General features: G+C 37.8%; 1 protein-coding gene across 2 annotated transcripts in view; it reads right to left on the bottom strand.

Moving 5' to 3' along the window:
* Positions 1–275: 275 nt before the first annotated feature.
* The window catches only part of KPNB1 (karyopherin subunit beta 1), a 178010-nt gene continuing 156988 nt past the window's right edge, over positions 276–21297 (bottom strand). The window contains exon 21 of one of the 2 annotated variants that reach the window (XM_070944451.1): positions 276–564. In XM_070944451.1, the coding sequence (XP_070800552.1) occupies positions 552–564 (13 nt within the window). In that variant the 3' untranslated portion in view covers positions 276–551. The remainder of the gene's footprint in view (positions 565–21297) is intronic. The other variant, XR_011600455.1, reaches the window with a different exon arrangement.

Genomic DNA, 21297 nt, shown 5'->3' with positions numbered 1-21297 from the left:
CAAAATCTGGAAAATGCCATATTATTGCCACTTCAGGATCCTTGACTTGATGCTTTCTTCACAAACCAGGAATAAAAGCCAGAAAAACAATTGGGCAGTATATTTCCTTTATTCAAATAAACCAGACTTCCAATCTCTTCATCTACTCCAGTGTTTCTCAAACTTGACAAATTTAGATTTATAGACTTCAACTCCCAGAATTCCCAAGTCATCATGGGAGTGGCAGCCAATTCTGGGAGTTGAAGTCTACACATCTTAAATTTGTTAAATTTGGATAAAATGTGACAGTGGGAAGAAATTTGTATGCCACTTTGAGCCATTTAGTAAAGCACAAGAAAATAAAAAGTGGGTTGACATAACCACACCATGATTTTTACAACTATGGTATATTGAATAGTTCATAATCATCTGGATTCCCACAACATGGTAAACAAAAAAGCAAACTATGTTAGAGCATCAAATCCAGTCTTTAGTGAGGCTGGAATAATCTGACAATGATTTCTTGGAGGGCTGGGTCAGAGAGGGCACTGTCTTGACAGTATAAAGCAGTTTCAGGAAATCAGTCTAGGAAAGAAGGAAAAGAAAGTACATTTTTAATTTCTCTAGGTCACAGGATCACTGTAGTCCATCTATCCAGTCTTTAAGATGTGTTTATATGCTGGACATTAAGCATGGCTCTGTCAAGCGCAGGAAATCAGGAGTCCAGACAGTTCAAATGAATATATAGGTTTATTGTATGCTAAAGCTGTCTACAAGAATCTGAACTACTAATGGTTAAACAAATTGGCAGTAGATAAGAATCAATGGCATTCACTTGCTGTTAAGTCAGTGAGAGAAGCAGATAGGAGGATCATTTGAACTGGAAAGGAAAGGGAAGGACTTCTTCTTTGCTTTAACTGAATCGATTTTTTTGAACAGAGGATTTAAAGAACATTGAGGTGAAACTAAAGTGTATAGAAGGAGAACATCGATCTAAGGAACTATATACTCTCCCCCCCTTTTTTTTTACATTACTATACACTGTCTACATTGATAGACATAAGAGACTCGGGAGGAGTTAAGAGTTGCATCTGAAAGAAGGCTCTGGAGAGGACACATGACTTACACCTCTAAGAAACGGCTGTTTGAATCTTAATATATTTTGTGTATTTGTTTTTTTAATGCCTTAGCGATTAAGTGATTAAGTAATTGTGAAGTAATTAAGAGGACAAATAATTTTATATTAGGTAATAATAATCAGGCATAAAAACTAGATAATAGAGATTGTTAATTGTTAATTATTGGATTTATTATAATATCAATTGAGACCTAGATGATTGATTTAATTTGAGATATAGATTTACGTGATTGTTAATAGGTATTTCAACCCTAATTGTCAGTTTTGATTTTGAGTTTGAGACACAGTCAGATCTGCTTAGTGACTTAAGATATCTTGATTAATTCGGTATAGAATATATTAATATAGAATATATAGATTACAGATACCTGTTTTGTATTATATTGGTACTTCCTTATTGTGATATTAAAAATAACCACGAGAAATAATAACAAGGAAAAATAGGCAATTAACGGTGGATGATAGTGTGGAAAAATATTTATAAGATCTTGGGAGAGCAAAGTAAAATATTGAAAGAAATGACTAGTCTCACTACTACAACTCTAAAAGCAGGGAAGAAAATTGCATCGAACCCAACAATAACAATGGTTTCTCCTTCAAATCAAAGATCGACCGAAGGGTCGTTGAAGATGGAAAAATCCACCACAGCCCCAACTATGCAAACAATGCAAGCCGCCCTAACATTAATACAAGAGACAATGGTTAAAATGCAGGAAACGATGTCTAGTAATCATAGTGTCAGGTTTCGATGTCATCTCAAATAAATTGCACTCCCAATCTTTGCTGAAATATTCCATTTATTGAGTACGACAGATCTGGCCCCGACTTCGTCGTAGCTGATACTAACCCTCTGACCCCCAAACCCTTCCCTTTCCATTCCCCAATTCTCATCTTCTCATTGGCCATCTTCCAAGTCAGTCTCCCCAGCTTCTGACCTCACCCCATAGGAATGTTCCCCCCTCCCATCCCATCTCCTAGGGCAGTGGTCCCCAACCCCCGGTCCGCGGACCGGTGCCGGGCCGTGGAGTACCTGGCACCGGGCCGCGCAGCGGCCGGGGGACATAAACGCTGCAGCGCAAAGGCTCCTGGGCCGTGCGCAATGGGCCGTGCGCAAAAGCTCCTGGGCCGTGCCCCCACCCCTGCGCGCGCTCAGCAGGCCGCGGCGATAAAAAGGTTGGGGACCACTGTCCTAGGGGATATTATCTACAGAGAAAATAAGTAGGTGAAAAGTCAAGCCTCGTCGTCTCCTTTTTATGGCAGCATCAGAATGCTGACACATAGTGAAATGAAAGTTGATATCCAGAACCTAGATAGCAAAATGAATGTGATACAAGAAGCAATCCAGAAGAACGAACAAAAAATAAAAATTGTAGAGGCCAAGGCTGAGCAAAATGAAAGAAAATTGGACCAGGTAGATCAAAAGATGATGGCCTTGAACAAAGATCTTGAAGACTCAGTGATCCAACTTGAAATGGACAGGGCAGCGTTTTATTTATGATTCCAAAACATGACCGAGGCAAAGGAGGAAGATCTTGGACAAGTAATGGCGTAGATTATTGCAGAAGCCCTACAAAGGGATAAGCAAGAAATTGTAACAGAAATAGATGAGATATATCGAATCCAGACAAACTACGCCAGATGACACAAATTGCCTAGAGAGGTCCATATCAGGTTTGTCAGAAAAAGGGTCCGTGTTATAGTATACAACATAACCAGAGAAGAACCTAAGAACCTATATAAGGGGAAAAAAATCATTACCCTGAAGCAAGTTTCCAGAAGAGTAAGAGAGCTGTGTAAAGACTATCGTTTCCTAGCCATGCAGTTGAACAAACGTAATATCATGTTCAGGTGGATATTACCGGAAGGGATGCTTGTCACTTGGCAAGGTAAAAAACTAAAAATAGATAGCTTAGTGACGGCACAATATTTTTTGGACCAACTGACAGGAAATGAGGAGGAACAGAGCAGCAAGGAGGAAGTGGAGACTACAAGCCAGGAAGAACCACCACAACAACAAGACGTTAAAGAAGGAGCCCTAGAAAAGAAGAATATGGAAGAAAGAGACAATCAAGATACAAAAGGTAGTAAAACAAGAACTCAAAGGGTTACAAGGGGAAACATATTAATACCAGGCAGCGCCCCTAAGGAATGGAAAACTGGAAGCTTATATCGATAAACGTGAATGGACTAAACATAACAACAAAAAGAAGACAGATCTTTACAAAGTTAGTTAAGCAAAAAGTAGATATAATATGCCTTCAGGAGGTACATATCCGGAAACAGGATGAAAGATATTTGGAGTATAGCAAGTTAGGGAAACTATATACGGCTCTATCTGATAAGAAAAAGAAAGGAGTGGCAATATATGTTTGGGGAGGAATAATAGCTAAACAAATATATGTGGATTCTAAAGGAAGAACACTAATGGTGGAAATAAAGAGAGGGTTTTTATCAATTTTGTTAGTTATTTATGCGCCTAACAAAAACCAGGGGGATTATTATAAAAAACTACACGAAAAGGTAATTACGATAGGCCACAGAAATATCTGTATAGTAGGCAATTATAATGGGATAATAGATACTAAAAATGATTATGTCAGCAATAAAGACAAGAAGAAAAGAAATGCATTACCCAAAACGTTTTTTAACATGGCAGAGGAACTAAATTTAATAGATATATGGAGAACCTTTCATCCTAAAGAAAATAGATACACCTTTTATTCTAACCCCCATGCATCTTTTTCCAGAATAGACATGTTATGGATGAACAAAGAATTAGGACTAGAGATAGGAAAAATTGAGATCTCTCCAGGGGTGAAATGCTCCTGGTTTGGACCGGCTCAGGCGAGTAGGTAGCGATGGCGGCGGGCAGTTCAGAGAACCGGTAGCAAAAATCCCTTCCCCCCCCAGCCTCCAGCTTGCTTACCTTAGCTGCTGGTCGCAATGCCTGCCTTGCTTCGCTTGCTGTAATCCCTGTAATCCATTGCATCAGCAAGCAACGGAATCTCCCTGCCTGCAATCAAGCTCATCGGTGAGCAGTTCTATCTGCCTGCCTGCCTGCCTGCAAGTTTTTTTCCCCTTTGGGAGCTTTAAAAAAAATAGTTAATTGGGGGTTTTTTTAGTTGTTCTTTTTTTAGACCTAGCCATTTAAAGTTTAGGAAGTTTTAAATTTAGCTGCTTTTATATAAAAATAAAAATAAAATAAAATATTTGTGCAGCTTTCTGAGATTTTGTGTTTCTGTAGTGTTTCACTCTAACTACACAAACACACAAAATCTCACAAAGCTGTATGTGGAATTTTGTGTGTGTAAAGTGTGAAAGTTGGTTCTTTTGGGCTTTTTGTGGCTGTGTCAGGTTCCTGCTTGTTGCAGGGGCCATTTTGGGTCTAGCACAGCTGCTTTTACATTGTGGGTGAGCCTATTGTGTTGTGTTTTGTGTGTGTGTGTGTGTGTGTGTGTGTGTAAAGTGTGAAAGTTGGTTTTTTGGGCTTTTTGTGGCTGTGTGAGGTTTCTGCTTGTTGCAGGAGCCATTTTGGGTCTAGCACAGCTGCTTTTACCTTGTGGGTGAGCCAGTTGTGTTGTGTTGTGTTTTGTAGGTTAAAAAAGGGCAACAAAGTGACGTCGACTTGGCCACGCCCACCTGACCACCAAGCCCCACCCACTAATTAAGCCACGCCCACAGAACCGGTAGCGAAAATTTTTAGATTTCACCCCTGGAGCTCTCCTAATGCGTGGGCAGATCACAACCCCCTCGAGGTAACATGGAAAGGCCCAAGAAGAAAAACTAGAAGATGGATGTTAAATCCACGAATATTAAATGAAAAGGTATGCCTGCTAGGCGATCTTACTGCTATTGTAGACCCAAAAAAAGACTACAGAAGTAATCAGAATAAAAAAAATAATAAGAAAAATTTGTTGCTGAAAACATTTCTATCCCTCATAGAAGAACTAAATTTAGTAGACGTTTGGAGACTAAAGAACCCCAAAGAGGAAAAATATACATACTACTCCAACCCTCACAAATCTTGGTCGAGGATAGACATGGTATGGGCTACGAAGACCTTAACACAGGAGATTCAATCAGTAGAAATAGGGACAAATGATTGGGCTGATCATAACCCATTAATAATAGAATGGAGAGGATGGAGAAAGGGGAAAAGTAGATGGATGATGAATACACAAGTAATGAAAGAAAAAGAATATACAGAAAGAATAGAAGAAGAACTGAACGATAGCCTATAATGCAAAGAAAAACAAGGAAAAATGGGAAACGCACAATACTCTTCTGGAAGAAATTGGTAATTTGGAAAAGAAACTTCAAATAAAACCAGGAGACGAGTTAACCAAAGAGAAGTTGATCCTATTGAGACATAAGCTAAATTTATCAGAACAAGACGAAATCGCGAAAAACCTAAAATACTCCAAACAACCAAGTTTTTTATGCAGCCCTACGAAAACAAATACTGTACCTTTACAGGGAGGATACATGGGATGAAGGTGTGGCTAACTGATGAGGGCTTATAAGTCCGAAATAGATCTATCTTAGTCTCCCAATGGGCAGCAGGGAGCTTGCTGGCTGCTGGAAAAAAAGCCTAGAAACTAGTGGATTGGGATTTCACTGAACTAGGGCTGCATAAAAATCTTGGTTTACGTAGGAAGAACCTGGCTAAAGAGAAATACACACACACACACACACACACACACCATCTTCTAATCATTGTTTATTTTTATTTATATATATATATATATATATATATATATATATATATATATATATATATATATATATATATGTATCTTTTTTCTTTTTTCATAGGCTTTTATGTGCATATTCTTTCTAGCCAGGTTTTACCTATGTAAACTTAGTTGTTCTTCAGCCCTAGGTTCTGTGAAATCTCATTCACAAGTTCTTGGGCCCTTTTTCTGCTGACAAACTGCAACTCCCAGGAAGCAACACAGAGTTGCAGTTTGTCAGCAGAAAAAGGGCCCAAGAACTTGTGAATGAGATTTCACAGAACCTAGGGCTGAAGAACAACTAAGTTTACATAGGTAAAACCTGGCTAGAAAGAATATGCATATATATATATATTTATATTTATATATATATAAATAAATAAAAATAAACAATGATTAGAAGATGGTGTGTGTGTGTGTGTGTGTGTGTGTGTGTGTGTGTGTGTGTGTATTTCTCTTTAGCCAGGTTCTTCCTACGTAAACCAAGATTTTTATGCAGCCCTAGTTCAGTGAAATCCCAATCCACTAGTTTCTAGGCTTTTTTTCCAGCAGCCAGCAAGCTCCCTGCTGCCCATTGGGAGACTAAGATAGATCTATTTCGGACTTATAAGCCCTCATCAGTTAGCCACACCTTCATCCCATGTATCCTCCCTGTAAAGGTACAGTATTTGTTTTCGTAGGGCTGCATAAAAAACTTGGTTGTTTGGAGTATTTTAGGTTTTTCGCGATTTCGTCTTGTTCTGATAAATTTAGCTTATGTCTCAATAGGATCAACTTCTCTTTGGTTAACTCGTCTCCTGGTTTTATTTGAAGTTTCTTTTCCAAATTACCAATTTCTTCCAGAAGAGTATTGTATTATATATATACATTATATATATATAATGTAGAATTTGCATGAACAACTAATCCAACCTGTCTTTTGGGAAAATGATACTGTTGGTTCGATTATGTATTGGAATTTTGAAAAAGAAAACCATAATAAAAATATATTTTTTTAAAAAAACAATCAATGGTATTCAAGGTGGGCTGGACTTAGATCTCTTGTGGGCAGTGAAGGGACTCAAGACTGATGATGTGTTTGACCCCCTCCCTTGGGTTCAGCCTGATCATCTCCTACAGGTTCCCCATCTTCTACACAGGTTTGTTCCCTTGAATGACTGTCACTATCTAATCTTCCCATACGTATAATCTCCTGGAACACCGCAGGATGGTGTGCCAAGCCATCCAGCCCAGGCTCTGTAGAATTTATACATCATGTTTCAATATTTCTACAAGAGACATGGGATATTAAGCCATTACAACTTAGGTTTCTATCTTATCTTTCCTAACCTGATACTGGATGTGGATTCGACTCCCATAATCCAAAATCAATGTGGCCAGAGATCATGCTAGCTAGGAATTAAGGGAGATTGCAACATCAGTAGTGCTGCCAGGACAGGACAGAGATTTAAATCCTGAGCTCAAGATTAGCCTGCAAATGACCAAAAAAGAAAAACAGTAAGAATGCACCTGGACCAAGTAAGAGATATGTGTCTGTGCGCGCACACACACACAGTGGCTTCCCTGGTTTTTTTAATCAATTTATATGGCTGCCCATTTCAAATACATGACTCTGGGCATCTCACAATATTCAAATAAGGCTAAAAATGTATATATATAGAAAAATAACAGCAGCAGAGAAAAACCACAAACAGCCATTAGCAGAACCAGAAAATGGGCTCTGCCACATACTTGGGGCTCCAGACTTGAGCACAGAACCAGATCTTCAATACCTTCAAATGGCCAGAAGGATTGAGCTGATCATATCTTTTGAGGGAAGATGTTCCAGACCACAGCAGAAAGGTTCTCCTTCTGGGTCCCACCAGCTGGCACTCCTTAGTTGAAGGTACCCAGAGCATGTGCTCCTGCCCAATCTGCTCAAATACAGAGGTTGAGTCTGTTTCGCACATCCTTCTAAAGTGACCGCTATACATGCCCTGGCAATCAGAGCAAATACACCTTTATGCTCTTTACAGTGTTCTGATAAACTCCACTCATGATGAGGAGATTCGGGAATTAAATTACCAATGCCCAGGTGTTTCAAAAGCAGTAACTAATTTTTTTTCTTTGTAGCCTTAGCTCAGGGCTGTCAAACTTGTGGTCTGCAGGCCAAATGCGTCACACGCTGGCCACGCCTGGTTTAGCAAAGGGGAAAAGGTTCCAATACATCATGTGATACTGCCATGACACCATGAATTTGACATTCCTGCCTTAGCTTATAGAAAGTGGTTCCTTCTATGAAGTGTTAACTGTATAGGGTTTCTTCCTTTTATATAAGTCATTTATACGTGTATTAATGGTGTGCTGTATTTATTTAAATTCTGTGACATGGTCTTGAACTATAAATAAAAAAATTAAACAAGTGGAAGACAGATACAGTACATTTAATTACAAGAAGTAAATGTCTTTTTGTCTGTGTTAAACATGAAATCATTTCTCATACAATTTTGAAAGTGGGCCTGTAAGGTGGTATCTCTTCCACAGGGCCCAATTCTTCTGGAGTGGAGGATGAGAGTCATCCTTGTACTGTTTCCTTCCCCAAGAAGGCAGGTCAAGTAGATACTTTTCATACTGATATCTTTTCCTAAGAGGCCAAAAAGTTACAGTTCCTCCTGTTATCCAGTGTAGTCTTTATGGGGCCTTATCAGATATGGTTTTTTTTCAGCCTTATCTATCCAGGAGTCAAGATGACACATGGCTTTTTTATTTCTCCAAAATTTTTAACTGGAGTTTTTCAATGCCATCTTTATTTCTAGTTTGTCAGAACGGCTCTGGTATTGGACAAATTGTTTGGTTCCTTGTACCTAGCAGGGCCATATAAAAACCTGTCCCTCACCATAGATTAAAGAAAGTGGAATGCCATTATTAAACTTCATGTTCAATATTAACAATATTACATACCTCAAATACCAAATGGGTTAATTATTAGAATATTAATGTTCAAAGTAAATGAAATATATTCAAGATCGTATCTTTTAGAAATATACCTGCACAGAGTACCACTTTGGGAAGAATACTTTGTTTTTTTTCTAATAAAATGGTAATATATAAAAATCAAGCAAGGTAGAACTATAATCTAAAAGATTCAAGGCAGCATTAAAACATACTTAATTGCCAATACTAGTACATGTAGTTCTCGATTTACAAGCACAATTGAGCCCAAAATTTATGTTGCTAAGTGAGACATTTGTTAAGTGAGTTTTGCCACATTTTATGACCTTTCTTGCCACAGTTGTTAAGTAAATCACTTCAGTTGTTAAGTTAGTAAAACGGTTGTTAAATGAATCTGGCTTCCCCATTGAATCCACTCCCACCCCACTCCAGGGGAAGGAGACTGCAAAATCTCCATTCCTACCCCACTCTGGGCCAGCCAGAGGTGGTATTTGCTGGTTCTCCAAACTACTCAAAATTTCTACTACCGGTTCTCCAGAACCTGTCAGAACCTGCTGAATTTCACCCCTGATTGAAATTTAATCCAGCCTCTAATAGAAATCCCAAGTGGTTGCAGCAGAGAGATAAGCAAGCTATCGATACATAAGGCTCACTCCATCAGCTCAGGGAAGATGCCAGATTTCACATCTTTATCTTCTTTAGCAGCCATTCCATCAGTTTAGCTGAAGGATATTTGGCTTCTCCCTTTTGTAGACCATTTCCATTTTAAAATGATAATTTTATGCAGTTTTATGACAGGAGGGAGTCCTAGGATCTGCTTGCAATAGTACAGTTTAGGAGGGCATACATACACATATACACATATAGTTACATTTATAGGCACACACAGACCACCCTTCTTTCCCCCTAGAAGAACACAGAATGACAGAGTTGGCAATTTCAGTGAAGCTGACATTGCAAGACCCAAAAATGTTAAAGCTCCCTCAGTATGTGTCCCCTTCTCAGTTACCCAAATGACTTCTCCTGCTCATGTTCTGGAAGTTTCTCTTTCTGCCAGGCCTACTGACCATAAAGTGCACTTAAAGCAGGAGTCATGTCATCAGATTATCTTTTTACAGAGGGGGTTTAATGGTCAAGATAGGATCAAAGACGATCTAAAAAATGTTGCAGAATTGCAGCAAAACATTTTACACACTTCCCTCATTGTGCTTAGATTCACTGCAAAATATTTGTTTATAACACACAGCCACAAATCATTGCATAGCTGCATAGTTTAGTGTATTAAAATGTATTTGATTTATGAACTTTTAGAATTGTTTGTAACAAGACTGTTTAAAAAACCCTAATATATTCATACTGCAGAAAACAAAATGCAACTGGGAGAGAACTTCTCTAAAACTAACCAATGAATTCATGACTCAGCTGACCCAGCTCAGCATATAGCTCATATTTATAACTGTTTACAACTTTTCCAGGTGTAAATTAAGTGATTTGCAATACAGAAAGGTCAGATGATGCAGCATGAGTTATACTAGCACCTTACCACCAATCTTGTGTAATCAGAATGCAGTGGAGGTTGCTTATAACAGTGCTTACCAAACCTGGTGAATTACCCAAAATAGGGTAAAAGTGGTTTTTCTTTGGGTAACAACACACAAAGCCATTATCCAATCACAACAGGGACATTTAAATTGACTTAAAAGTGTTTTAACTACATTGGGTAAAGAGGACCTTCTGATAAGTGGTTTTGGGTCATGAAAGAAAGTTTGGGAAGTACTGACTTACACAAAAGGATTGTAAATCATTAGAGGTGGTTCATGCAAGTAAGCCAAGCTTTGTGCTACAGATACAACCAGAAACAAAAGAGCAACAATCTTGATTTGCAAAGAAAACTGATTTCTAATTTGCAAAAAAGTAATCAATTGGAATCCAAGAATGAGCAACACACACAAACAAGTGTTTACAAGTCATGTAAACCATATTTTGATAACCATTAACCACCATGTTCACCATAAAACCAACCAGTATGATTTACAAGTCACACTGAGTTCACATAACATGCTATGTCAAAACCAAGCCACACTACTATATGCATATTGTATGTACTCTATGAGCCCAGGCACGAACCACATTACCCAAGATCCTATCTCTAGGCTGCATCTTCATATTCCCACATTAGATGAGAAAGCACAAAGGTTAAAAGGTAGATTCTAAAGGAGGAAAGCTTTTTCAAGCAAAACGAGCATTAACAATTTGAAACCTGGCATGCTAGCTAGGATGAAGCCTGGATTTGTAGAAAACCTGAATCTTTTTGGCTTTTGTCAAAGGGAAGCAGGCATCCTTCAATAGATAAGAGGTAGCCAGTTTCTGATCACCAAAAAGATTTCATACGTCCTTTGTTTGCATGTATTGATTTGAAAATGTATATGCAAATTTAGCCTGTAATTTGAACATAGATTTTCTGTATTGTCTCAAAGTTAAGTAGTAAATACTGTACCCAGGTGAAATGCAAAGTCAAAATGCAAATGTCAACATAGTGGAAAGGAAAGGCTGTTGTGATTCTGGTAACCTCTGGGCTGGTTGCACAGCCTGCTGTCCAAGAATTGCTTCAAGGGCTCTCTATCTCAATCTTTAGAAGCTGTTTCCAACCAAATTTGGATGGGACATTTCTTCAGACAATGGATGACTTCAAACAGCACTGTTCTCTAAATGCTCATAGGACCCACACTATTTTACATTGCATTTACATTTTAAAAATTTCCTTTTCCTCGTGCTAAATAAAAAATCTCAGATTGTAGAACTAAACTTCCTTCTCACAGAGAGGATTGCAGAGGTTGGAAGAAGCAAGAGGAGAAAAAGGCAGGCATTTTCACACGGCCCTTTTCTTCCTTGTTTGCTGTCAAATACTTTGAAGTACAAATTGAGACCTGCCATCAGCTCTGATGCTAAAATGAATGGCTAAAGGAAGCATGGATGAATTGCTGGATGGAGAATCAAATATACATTCAGACTCCCTTTCCTACCATTTCTCCAGCCTGCCTAGCTTTATTTTGTGAAAATAGACAAGTGACTTAGAAGCAAAACATAACTGAAGTTAGAAAGAAATTTCCTTTTTAATCTATTGATTTTTTTTTAAAAAAAGCAAGACTAAGCAAAAAAAAGAAAAAAAAAGTTGATACAGGAATATAGTATCAGTAAGTGTACAAAGGAATTACTGAAAATAACCTAGTGCCTTCAGCAAAGCTGAGACCAAGATCACACAATGCATTAAGCAGGAAGCATATTATTTTAGATCTTAGCATAATATAGGAATCAAGTCTCACACCTTGCTCCTGTGACATAGGAAGAACAGGGATTTTTGTTTGTGTTTTGGTCTCCATGTTTAGTATTTTGAAAGCAATTTTCCATACAGTGATATCATTGATAAGGATAGAAATTCAAGGGGGGAAATGGGTATGTTTGTGCTGCAGAGACTTAGGGTGTTATTTAACCAGAGTGAATATGCTTGTCCCATGCAATTGTCTCCATCTCATTTTCAGCCCGAGACTAAAGCATCCTTAGTCTGAATTGTGATTAAACTGGTACAATCCACATCAATATTCAGATGAGTAAAATCTGAATTTTTTTCAAATTTTGATGGTGTCAGATCACCTCTTGATGTTGGATAGTTTGATACCTTTTGGCATCTTCTGGGTGGTGTCTCCTCTCCTGGAGCCCTGCGCACTTTCCTTTCCTCCTACTTATTTTCCTCTCTAGCATGGCAGAGCTGTCAGCTGCCATTGTATGAATGAATACCAACAGCTCACCAGCATTCTAAAAAATCTGGCTATTGGGAAAGCTAGCCGCTTTACAATACAGCTTGTGTTGATAGCAGGTCTTTCAAAACTCAAGTTTTAAATTACAAAAAAAATAATTGAAAATGGGCTGTTTTACCTCTGCATTGTGCTAGTTATGACTTGGAGGTCCTAGAAGGCTACAAAATAAAAGTGGGGTTACCTATCCCTTTCTGTTGTAGGCTGTTCTGTAGAGCTTTAAAAGGTCCCTCATATAATCATTACTATTAACTGGACATCATCTAGATGCATGGACTAACTTCCAGAATTATCACCAATGGCCATGCTGATTAGGGAATTCTGAGAATTTAAGTTCTGAAGAGGATCCTGATTGGAGAAGGCTGAACTTGAAATCAGTTGGTAGGACCAAGATGAAACTTAGTAGAGCAGCTTGTAGAATCTCAACTTGATTGGCTTTTGGTGCAATACTGCTTTTCTGTAAAAAATATTGGTTGTCCATTTTTATGGATAGTGTTCTATTAATTCAAAATGAAACATTCTAACACAAAACATGTAGAGAGCTAGTCTTATTTTTTGTCAGTTCTCAAATTAGCAATAGAAGACTGACAAAGCTCTTTTAAGAATTTGAACAACGCACTTAATTATTTTGACTAATCATTAATGAACAGTGGCTGGGTTCATGCATCATTCTAAACTGCTTTGGCTGAGTATGTCATGTGAACCCAGCCACCACTAACAATTTATGCTTTAATGTCATGAACAATTCAGCCTATAGGTTCAACAAAACTACCCATGAGGGTGAAGGTTTGTTCTCCAAGTTTGTGGGTTGGTTTCAGAACGTTTCATTACCAGGCTACATAATATCTTCACCAGTTTAGGGCACAGGTGTCAAACTTGATCACATCATGGGCCAGATTGTGACATATCACAATGTTTTTTGCCTTTGCAGAGCCAGGGTGGGCATGGCCTGCACATGACACATCCAGCCCATAGGTCAGTGTTCTTCTGTTTATAAGGGCTTCAGGTGTGGGTCTTGTAATGGATCAGGTGAGTCATCAGTGAGGGTCTTGTGATCAGGTGAGGTCATTGGGAGGTGAACTGGTGGGGGGGGGCTTGTATAGGTTGGTTGAGGGTCGGTGCTGTCTCTGGTTGATTTGGATTCTGGGGTTTGTAGGCTGGTTGTAGGTCAATGTGTCTGTTGATAGAATTACTTGTGGAGTGCCAGGCTTCAATGAACTCATATGCATGGTGGGTGGTAGCATGGCTGATTATTTTTGTGTTGCTCCAATTGAATTGGTGGTGTTTGGTGTGGGTAATTAACTACCCATGGTTTAGCAATAGCACTTATATACAGCTTCGTAGTGCTTTTACAGCCCTCTCTAAGCGGTTTACAGAGTCAGCATATTGCCCCCAACAATCTGGGTTCTCATTTTACCTACCTCAGAAGGATGGAAGGCTGAGTCAACCTTGAGCCCGTGAGATTTGAACTGCAGCTAGCAGTCAGCTGAAGTAGCCTGCAGTACTGCACTCTAACCACTGCAACACCTCGGCTCTTTTAGCTCGTTTAGCATGCTACAGTATGTGATGTTAGCCATATGGTGATGATTCATGTTGTATTCTGGCTGGAAATTGCCATAGCTCTAGTTGGAAATAATGGTGGATACTTTGCACTATAGAGTTTAAGACCCAAGAAAGATTAAATTTCAAAATGGTCCACATTTAATCATAGCTCAAACACTTCCTGAAAAAAATTTCAGCAGCTTTATTCACAAGAATCTTAAGTCTGAGTGATTAAAAGAGTCACTTCACTCAAAAGGAATGGAAATATTTTTAAAAAAACATATTCACAGGATAAGCCTTAAATAAAAATTCTTTGTAATCTCAATGACCACCCCTTTCAAAGAAACTGGTATTTAAACATCTTGCTTCACTACCTTCTCACTCCATACCAGGTTAAAGCAGGCCTCTGCAGCCTGGTCATGCATATTGCCCATATACTGTAATACTTAAAATGCTCACATTAACTACTTTTATACTAATTCCTGCAGTCATATCGGTGCCAGGTCAGTGCAAATTCCTAAAGGGCTTTTGTTTTAACAAAAGGTAAACAAGCCACTCTTTCAAAGCTGCTTCATAAAGCAACATGCCTCCCTTCCACTTCTAAAACCAAAGCAATCATGTTTTGATTTGCTCACTCTAGCAGTTCCAAGACGTGAAAGAAGCTTCTTCAGATGGTACTGACCACCAGAAAGTGATGCAAGGCAAATGAACCATTACTGTGTCTGTGGCACAAAAACCTTGTAATCCAAGCAAATTGTGGCAACCTCATCATAATCTCTCTATACACTGAAGGACACGCATGGACTTTGTAGTATTGTACTTGCTAACTAACATTTTTTTAAGTTTGCTTATTTTTTTTTGTTTCAAATCATGTTAATAGTTTATCAAATCATTGCAGACTGAAATGTAGAAAGCTTTTTACTGCTACCGCAGATGGATTGATCGATACATTGTAACATTCCTGACCTGCAAGATAAAACCATCTTTGCTCTCCAGGTAAGGATAGGAGTGTGTTTGTCTTAAAACCGGTTGTCTGCAGTTTGTCTTCAGATTAGATAGAGAACTCTTCAGTGTTAATTGACATCTGGTTTGACTCTAAGTGGACTCTTAAGTAACTCTTAATTTTTTTCCCTTAACATTCTAAACTCTCACATTTAAATGATCATGCTAAGAATATTATGGGTTAGCATGCACTGATACATAATTACTGAGCATGCGCTCTTGAGGCCTTATGACTCAAATTATACTAGCCAATTAGACAAAACTTTCCAAACCCAATATGTTTGAACTGTATATGAAGTTACTTCCCCCTTTCCTAAGGGTCTTTCTACCTTGTACCTGTGGGAGAACTATCCTTTACGTATGCATAAATAAAATATATTTATCTACCTTTCTGGCTCAGATGCTATTTTGGCCAAGGGCACATGGGGCTAAAGAACTTTTAGCCATGATTTATAGCCAACAGCACTTATATAACCTTTAAAATGCACCATAAGCATTAGGAATGGATTTGAACTTTTACAAAAAGCAAAATGCACAGGAATAAAAATTCATAAAAGTTGCAAAGAAAGGAGTTGAAAATGTTGATATCACAAAATGACTGCAGGCTGCCATGGTAGAGGTAACAGGCACAATGACAAAATGGCTTTTTAAAATAAACTATAAAATTTTTAAAAGTAATACTTTCAACAGATAAAGTTGAATTGCATTACATTTTTTTAAAAAAGTTTTATTGGATTTTTATTTTTAAATATACAACAATATCCATTCATGAACAGTGTGGCTTCTGGGTATAATTCATTTTGATACAAGTAGCGATAATAATATTAATAGTATTTGTTATATTAATCAAATTTATGTAATCCTAGTATTAATATATGTTTGTTTTAAAGTGGTCATTCAATATTTCAATGTTCCATTTTAATGCCAAAAATATTATTTAAGCATACATAGTAATGCCATCTTTCAACCTCTAATCTTTCCATCTAGTTATTGCTTATATTCTATTATATAAAATTATATATGGTAATATTCCCCCTATTTTTTATTTCTACCTCTATTCTAGCTTCTAGTCAGGCTACCATTACTAATCCTAGTGTTAATACACATGTTTATATTAAGACATAGTCCTTCATTATTTGGTTGTTCAATGTTTCAATACACCATTCTAGTACCAATCATCCTATTATTTAAACATACATAATACCATCTTTCAACTTCCAATCTTTCCATCTACAGTAACTATTTCTTTATATAAAAGTGTGCATTCTTATTTCTACCTCTATTCTAGTTTTTAATCAGGCCATCATTATATTAGAAAAAAAATCCTTTCCATCATCTCTTGCCCGTTTTAATACTTCAATTCTTATTCGTTTTTTAGCTTGCCTCCCATACTCCTCTTAGATCTTTGTCTCTATCAACATCTGCGTCTTCACCATTCAGTCTAAATATGTCTCCCATCTCTATCCCCCTAAACTGCCAGGTCTCCAGAGTGTCCACCCAAGCTCCTATCTCCCTTTCAAAAGTATCTTCCAGATTATCCAATTCCATTTTTAAATCTCTTAAAATACTTTTCCCTTGGTTTATTTCATCAGTCATTATTATCTTTATCGTCGTCGTCTTCTTCTCATCTCCTTGCTTTATTTGCTGATTTGTCTGTTCTATCTTTTCCTCCATTCTTTCTGCTGTCTCCTCTCTTTCCTGGACTCTTTGATCTTCATTCATTATCAGTTGTAGTATATTTTCTATTTTCCCATTTATGCCTTGCACTAGGTTCTTCATCTCTGTGATTCTTTGTCATAGTATCCCTAATGCTTTGAAACACCATTTCTTTTGAAATCTCACTCATTTCCCCCTGAAGGAGCATCTTGTCTTATTTTGGTAAGTCCTGCTCTTACTCAATAGTCCAAAAACAATATATTCAGGTCCAATGTTGCTCCTCAGAAAGTTCAATAATCATAGTTCTTTACATCTCAGGATTATTAATCTGTTCCATTTAAGTAGTCCAGGCAGCTTTCCAAAAATCAAGTCACTTTACTTTACTTAAAGGTCTTCCTTATTCTCACAATAGAGTCCAGTGATCATAAAGTAGATACAGAAGTTATAGAACAGTGAGTATCACCACAGTCCTCCAGATGGATGTTGTTTATTTCTCTTATCTGAAATTTTGCAGGCTTGTAGAGGTATGGTATATTTTCCATTCAACCAGTAGATGGCACCCTCATCTTAGGTTTCAGCGTTGTTTTGAATCTGACAAATTGATTAATCCAAATTTAATTCAATTTATGGGAGCAAAGTCGGCTATTCAAGTAGATAGTTTCAGCATTTTATAATGCCTTTCCAGAACAACGCCTACCCAGTTTAAAAGTCCAATTTTCTATGTTTTAAAAGGTCTTTAGCTTTTCTCCCCTTAGTTCCTTTCTTTTGGGTCTAGGATTTTTCTCTCTATGGTTGTTCGCCACTTTAAAAATAGTTCTAAGAGTCTCTTTTCCTGGATTTTCCTCTTTTTTTTCTTTTAAAGTTAGAGTCTAAATAAAAAAGGAATCTTCTCACCCAGCTCCAGTCACTGTTCATCTACACCACTCCTGCACATTTCTTTGTTGCCTCAGCTGTCCCAGCTTCATGGCAGCCATGATGGCTGCCTCTTCTCCTCGTCGTGGATGAGAGGGAAGACCTGGGTCAAGCAGGAGAGTTGCGGCTTTCCGCAACCTGCAGGGTGCCCCTCTTTACTTTACCGTGACAGGGTGGCTTTAGCTCCTTTCGGAGCCCTCCAACAGGGAGAACTCGGTGTGGGAGCGCGGAGACCCACTCCTCACGTCCGTTCTCGCTGCAACATCAGCCGGAGGTCTGCATTACATTTTCATGATGCTCTTGTGCTTGGGTTATTCAGTACACCTCTTTAACCAGTTTGGGAGTAAATTGAACACAAATTTCAGATTTTCTAAAACACCATTGAAGAAAGTTGATCCATGCAGTACAACATAGTTGAAGTCCTATGATGGTACAACATAGTTGAAGTCCTATGATGGTACAACAGATTGTATAATTTGGCAAACAGGATGTTTTCCCCCCCTTAATGCTCCTTTATGGTTTGAGAATGTATCAGTATAAACAAAGAAACCTTCCTAAATTTGTTTAAAAATGCACAGGATTTTTGACATAAGTGTACATTGTTCTTAGTTTTACTTAATTACTGTTAATTTTGTTTATATTTATGCTTTTATTGTATGTAAGCCCAGAGTTGCTTTGGCTAGTGAGATGGGCAGCATATACGTTTAATAAATAAGGAACAAATTAGTAATTGAATGGTCCTTTCCATAAATTAATTCTATCTGTAATTGGATTACCTGCAAAAAAGAAAGTTGAGGTTGCAACTAGGTATTCTGGAGTACCTGTTGAGGGCTACTGTGGCACAGTGGTTTGTGTCAAGATCCTCAAGATTAGTACTCGGAGTAATCCAGAGATGCAACCAAGTGCAGAAAGTTAACAAACCACTGAGGGTATTGCACAAGTATTTGACAATACAAAGGACTTAATTGTAATTTTGGAATATAAATCTGACACTAACAGTGCCTACAACGAAGATGGTTTAATTACAAGCCCCCCAGTGCAATTGAAAGAAGAGTTGCAAGTAAATCAACAATCCTCAAAAGAACAAGTTTGGGGTGTCCACTTCAAAATCGAAATTGGCAATGTTGACATTTGTTTTAAAAGTCATATTGAAGAATCTATTGAGAAAGAGTTTATACTTATTTAATAGACTTTCAGAAGATTTTATTTTATGAGGACAAGCTTGAGGGAGTGACTTAAATTTAATAAATGGAGTTAGACTGGATTTTCTATTGGTTTCACTTATGTAAGTAAAAGAAAGTTCCAATGCGTTTTGTGCTTATAAAGTGGGTTTAAGAATGGGATGAATAAAAGGGAAAGAAAAAGAACTTTTTGCATATATAACACTTGAGTAATTCCTAAAGTTTGCATATTATTGAAAGGGAATCTGTTTTTTTATATCTTTATTTATCTCCAAAGTTGAAATACAAAATTGGAAAAAACAAGGAAACATCAAATGCTGACATAAAAATAAACATATGTACAAACGTGAATTATATTGAAAGTGAATTTTAAAGTATGTATGTTAAAAGGAAGTTTAAAAAGATGCATTAGAATTATTTGATTTTAGTTATAAAGATCAACACTTTTTAAAGAAATGTTTAGAGTCTTAAAATGAATATAAGTTTTCTCTTTAAGGTGAATTTTAAAGAGTACAGTATAGTGATTTTTATTAATATATAGTTTAGAAAGATTAATGAGTGTAAATAGAAATATCATTTCCCACAATGGGAAAAAGTGAATTTGGTTAAGATAGCAATGTAAACTGCTTTAAGCAAAGATATTTTATTTGGTCTTGTTTCTATTGGGATATTCCTTCTGGTTTTTATCCTTGAAATACAAAAAATGAAATTCAGAATTTTATTTGAAGATTTAATAATTGTGTAGTTATAGGACTGGCTTGTAATAATTATAGGTACAGTAATATAAAGTTGAGGTTGTAATTGCATTAGTATTTTAGTGTTGGAAACAGTCGGAACTCAACACTTTTTTTTAATCCTGCACTTCCCCTTTTAAAATATTTTGATTGTATTTTATGTTATCATAAACCTTAAAAAAACTTAAAAAAAAGATTAGTACTGTGAAGATGCAGATGCTACTCCTAAAGATTATTCCAAGACAATCTGCAAACCAAATTCAAAAGTCTGGATCTAGAAGAGTCATGTTGAGAGAAAATACATTACTGGAGTGTTTAGGGCTGTGATGGCGAACCTGTGGCACACAGAGCCCTCTCTGTGGCCACGCGTGCCGTCGCCAGCTGCTCTTCTGGGTTCTGTTGTGCGTATGCCAGCTGCTCTCTTTTAGGTTCCGGCCAGCTGCTCTTTTGGGTTCCAGCGCACCAGCTGGTCTTCGCGTGAAGACCAGCTGGCCACCGCACATGCGTGCGACGGAACCCGGAAGAGCAGCTGGCCGGAACCCAAAAGAGAGCAGCTGGCATACACACAACAGAGCGCAGTGGCCAGCTGCTCTCTTCCGGGTTCTGGTGCTCCGGCGCGCGCTCCAGTTTCGCCACTTGGTGCTGAAAAGGTTAACCATCACTGGTTTAGGGGTTAGAAGGCACCAAACACCATCTTACATTTCCATCCAGAATATACAGTGGATATAAACAGTCTACACAACCCTATTAAAAAGCCAGGTTTTTGAGATGTAAAAAAATCAAACCAAGATATAAAACACTTCAGAATTTTTTTCCACCTTTAACATAACATATAAGCTGTACAATTCAACTGAAAAACAAATTGAAATCTTGGGGGAGGGGAATAACAACTAGAATAATGTGGCTGTATAAGTGTGCACACCCTCTTATAAGTAGGGATGTGGCTGTGTTCAGAATTAACCAATCATATTCAAACTGATGTTAAAAAAATAGTACACACCTGCCATCAACTAAAGTGACTCAGATCTAGCCCATATAAAGTTCAGCTGTTCTGGTAGGATTTTTCTGACATTTATCCAGTTGCCTCTTACAGCAAAAGCCATGGTCTGCAAAGAGCTTACAAAGCATCAAAAGGATTTCATTGTTGGAAGGTATCAGTCAGGAGATTGGTACAAAACAATTTCCAAGGCATTGGCTATATGATGGAACTCAGTGAAGACAGTCATCAAGTGGAGAAAATATGGCACAACAGTGACATTTCCAAGAACTGGGTGTCCCTCCATCGTTGAAAAAACAAGAAAACTGATCTGAGAAGCTGCCAAGAGGCCTACAGCAACTTTAAAGGAGCTGCAGGAATTTCTGGCAAGTACTGGTTGTGTATTACATGTGACAACAATCTCCTATATTCATGTGTCTGTGCTAGGGTGCACTCCACCCCACCCTGGGTAGGGTGGCAAAACAGAAGCCTTTTCTTATAAACATCTGAGCCCAGCTACATTTGACAAAAACCAACATCAAGTGTGAGAAAAGCATGTGGGAACATGTGTTATGGTCTGATGAGACCAAAGTTGAACTTTTTGGCCAACTGTGAGCGGGCAGGCTACCTAAGATTAACTAGCACCTGGGCTGATGGTGCCTGCCCCTTTAAGACTTCTCCCTAGCCAGACAAGCAGCTCA

This window comes from Pituophis catenifer, unplaced genomic scaffold (assembly GCF_029215685.1).
Source record: "Pituophis catenifer annectens isolate HBS135680 unplaced genomic scaffold, rPitCat1.0.hap2 SCAF_5, whole genome shotgun sequence".
NCBI lineage: Eukaryota > Metazoa > Chordata > Lepidosauria > Squamata > Colubridae > Pituophis > Pituophis catenifer.
Note: the sequence above shows the minus strand (reverse complement) of the source record. Positions and strands in the feature narration are given on the sequence as shown.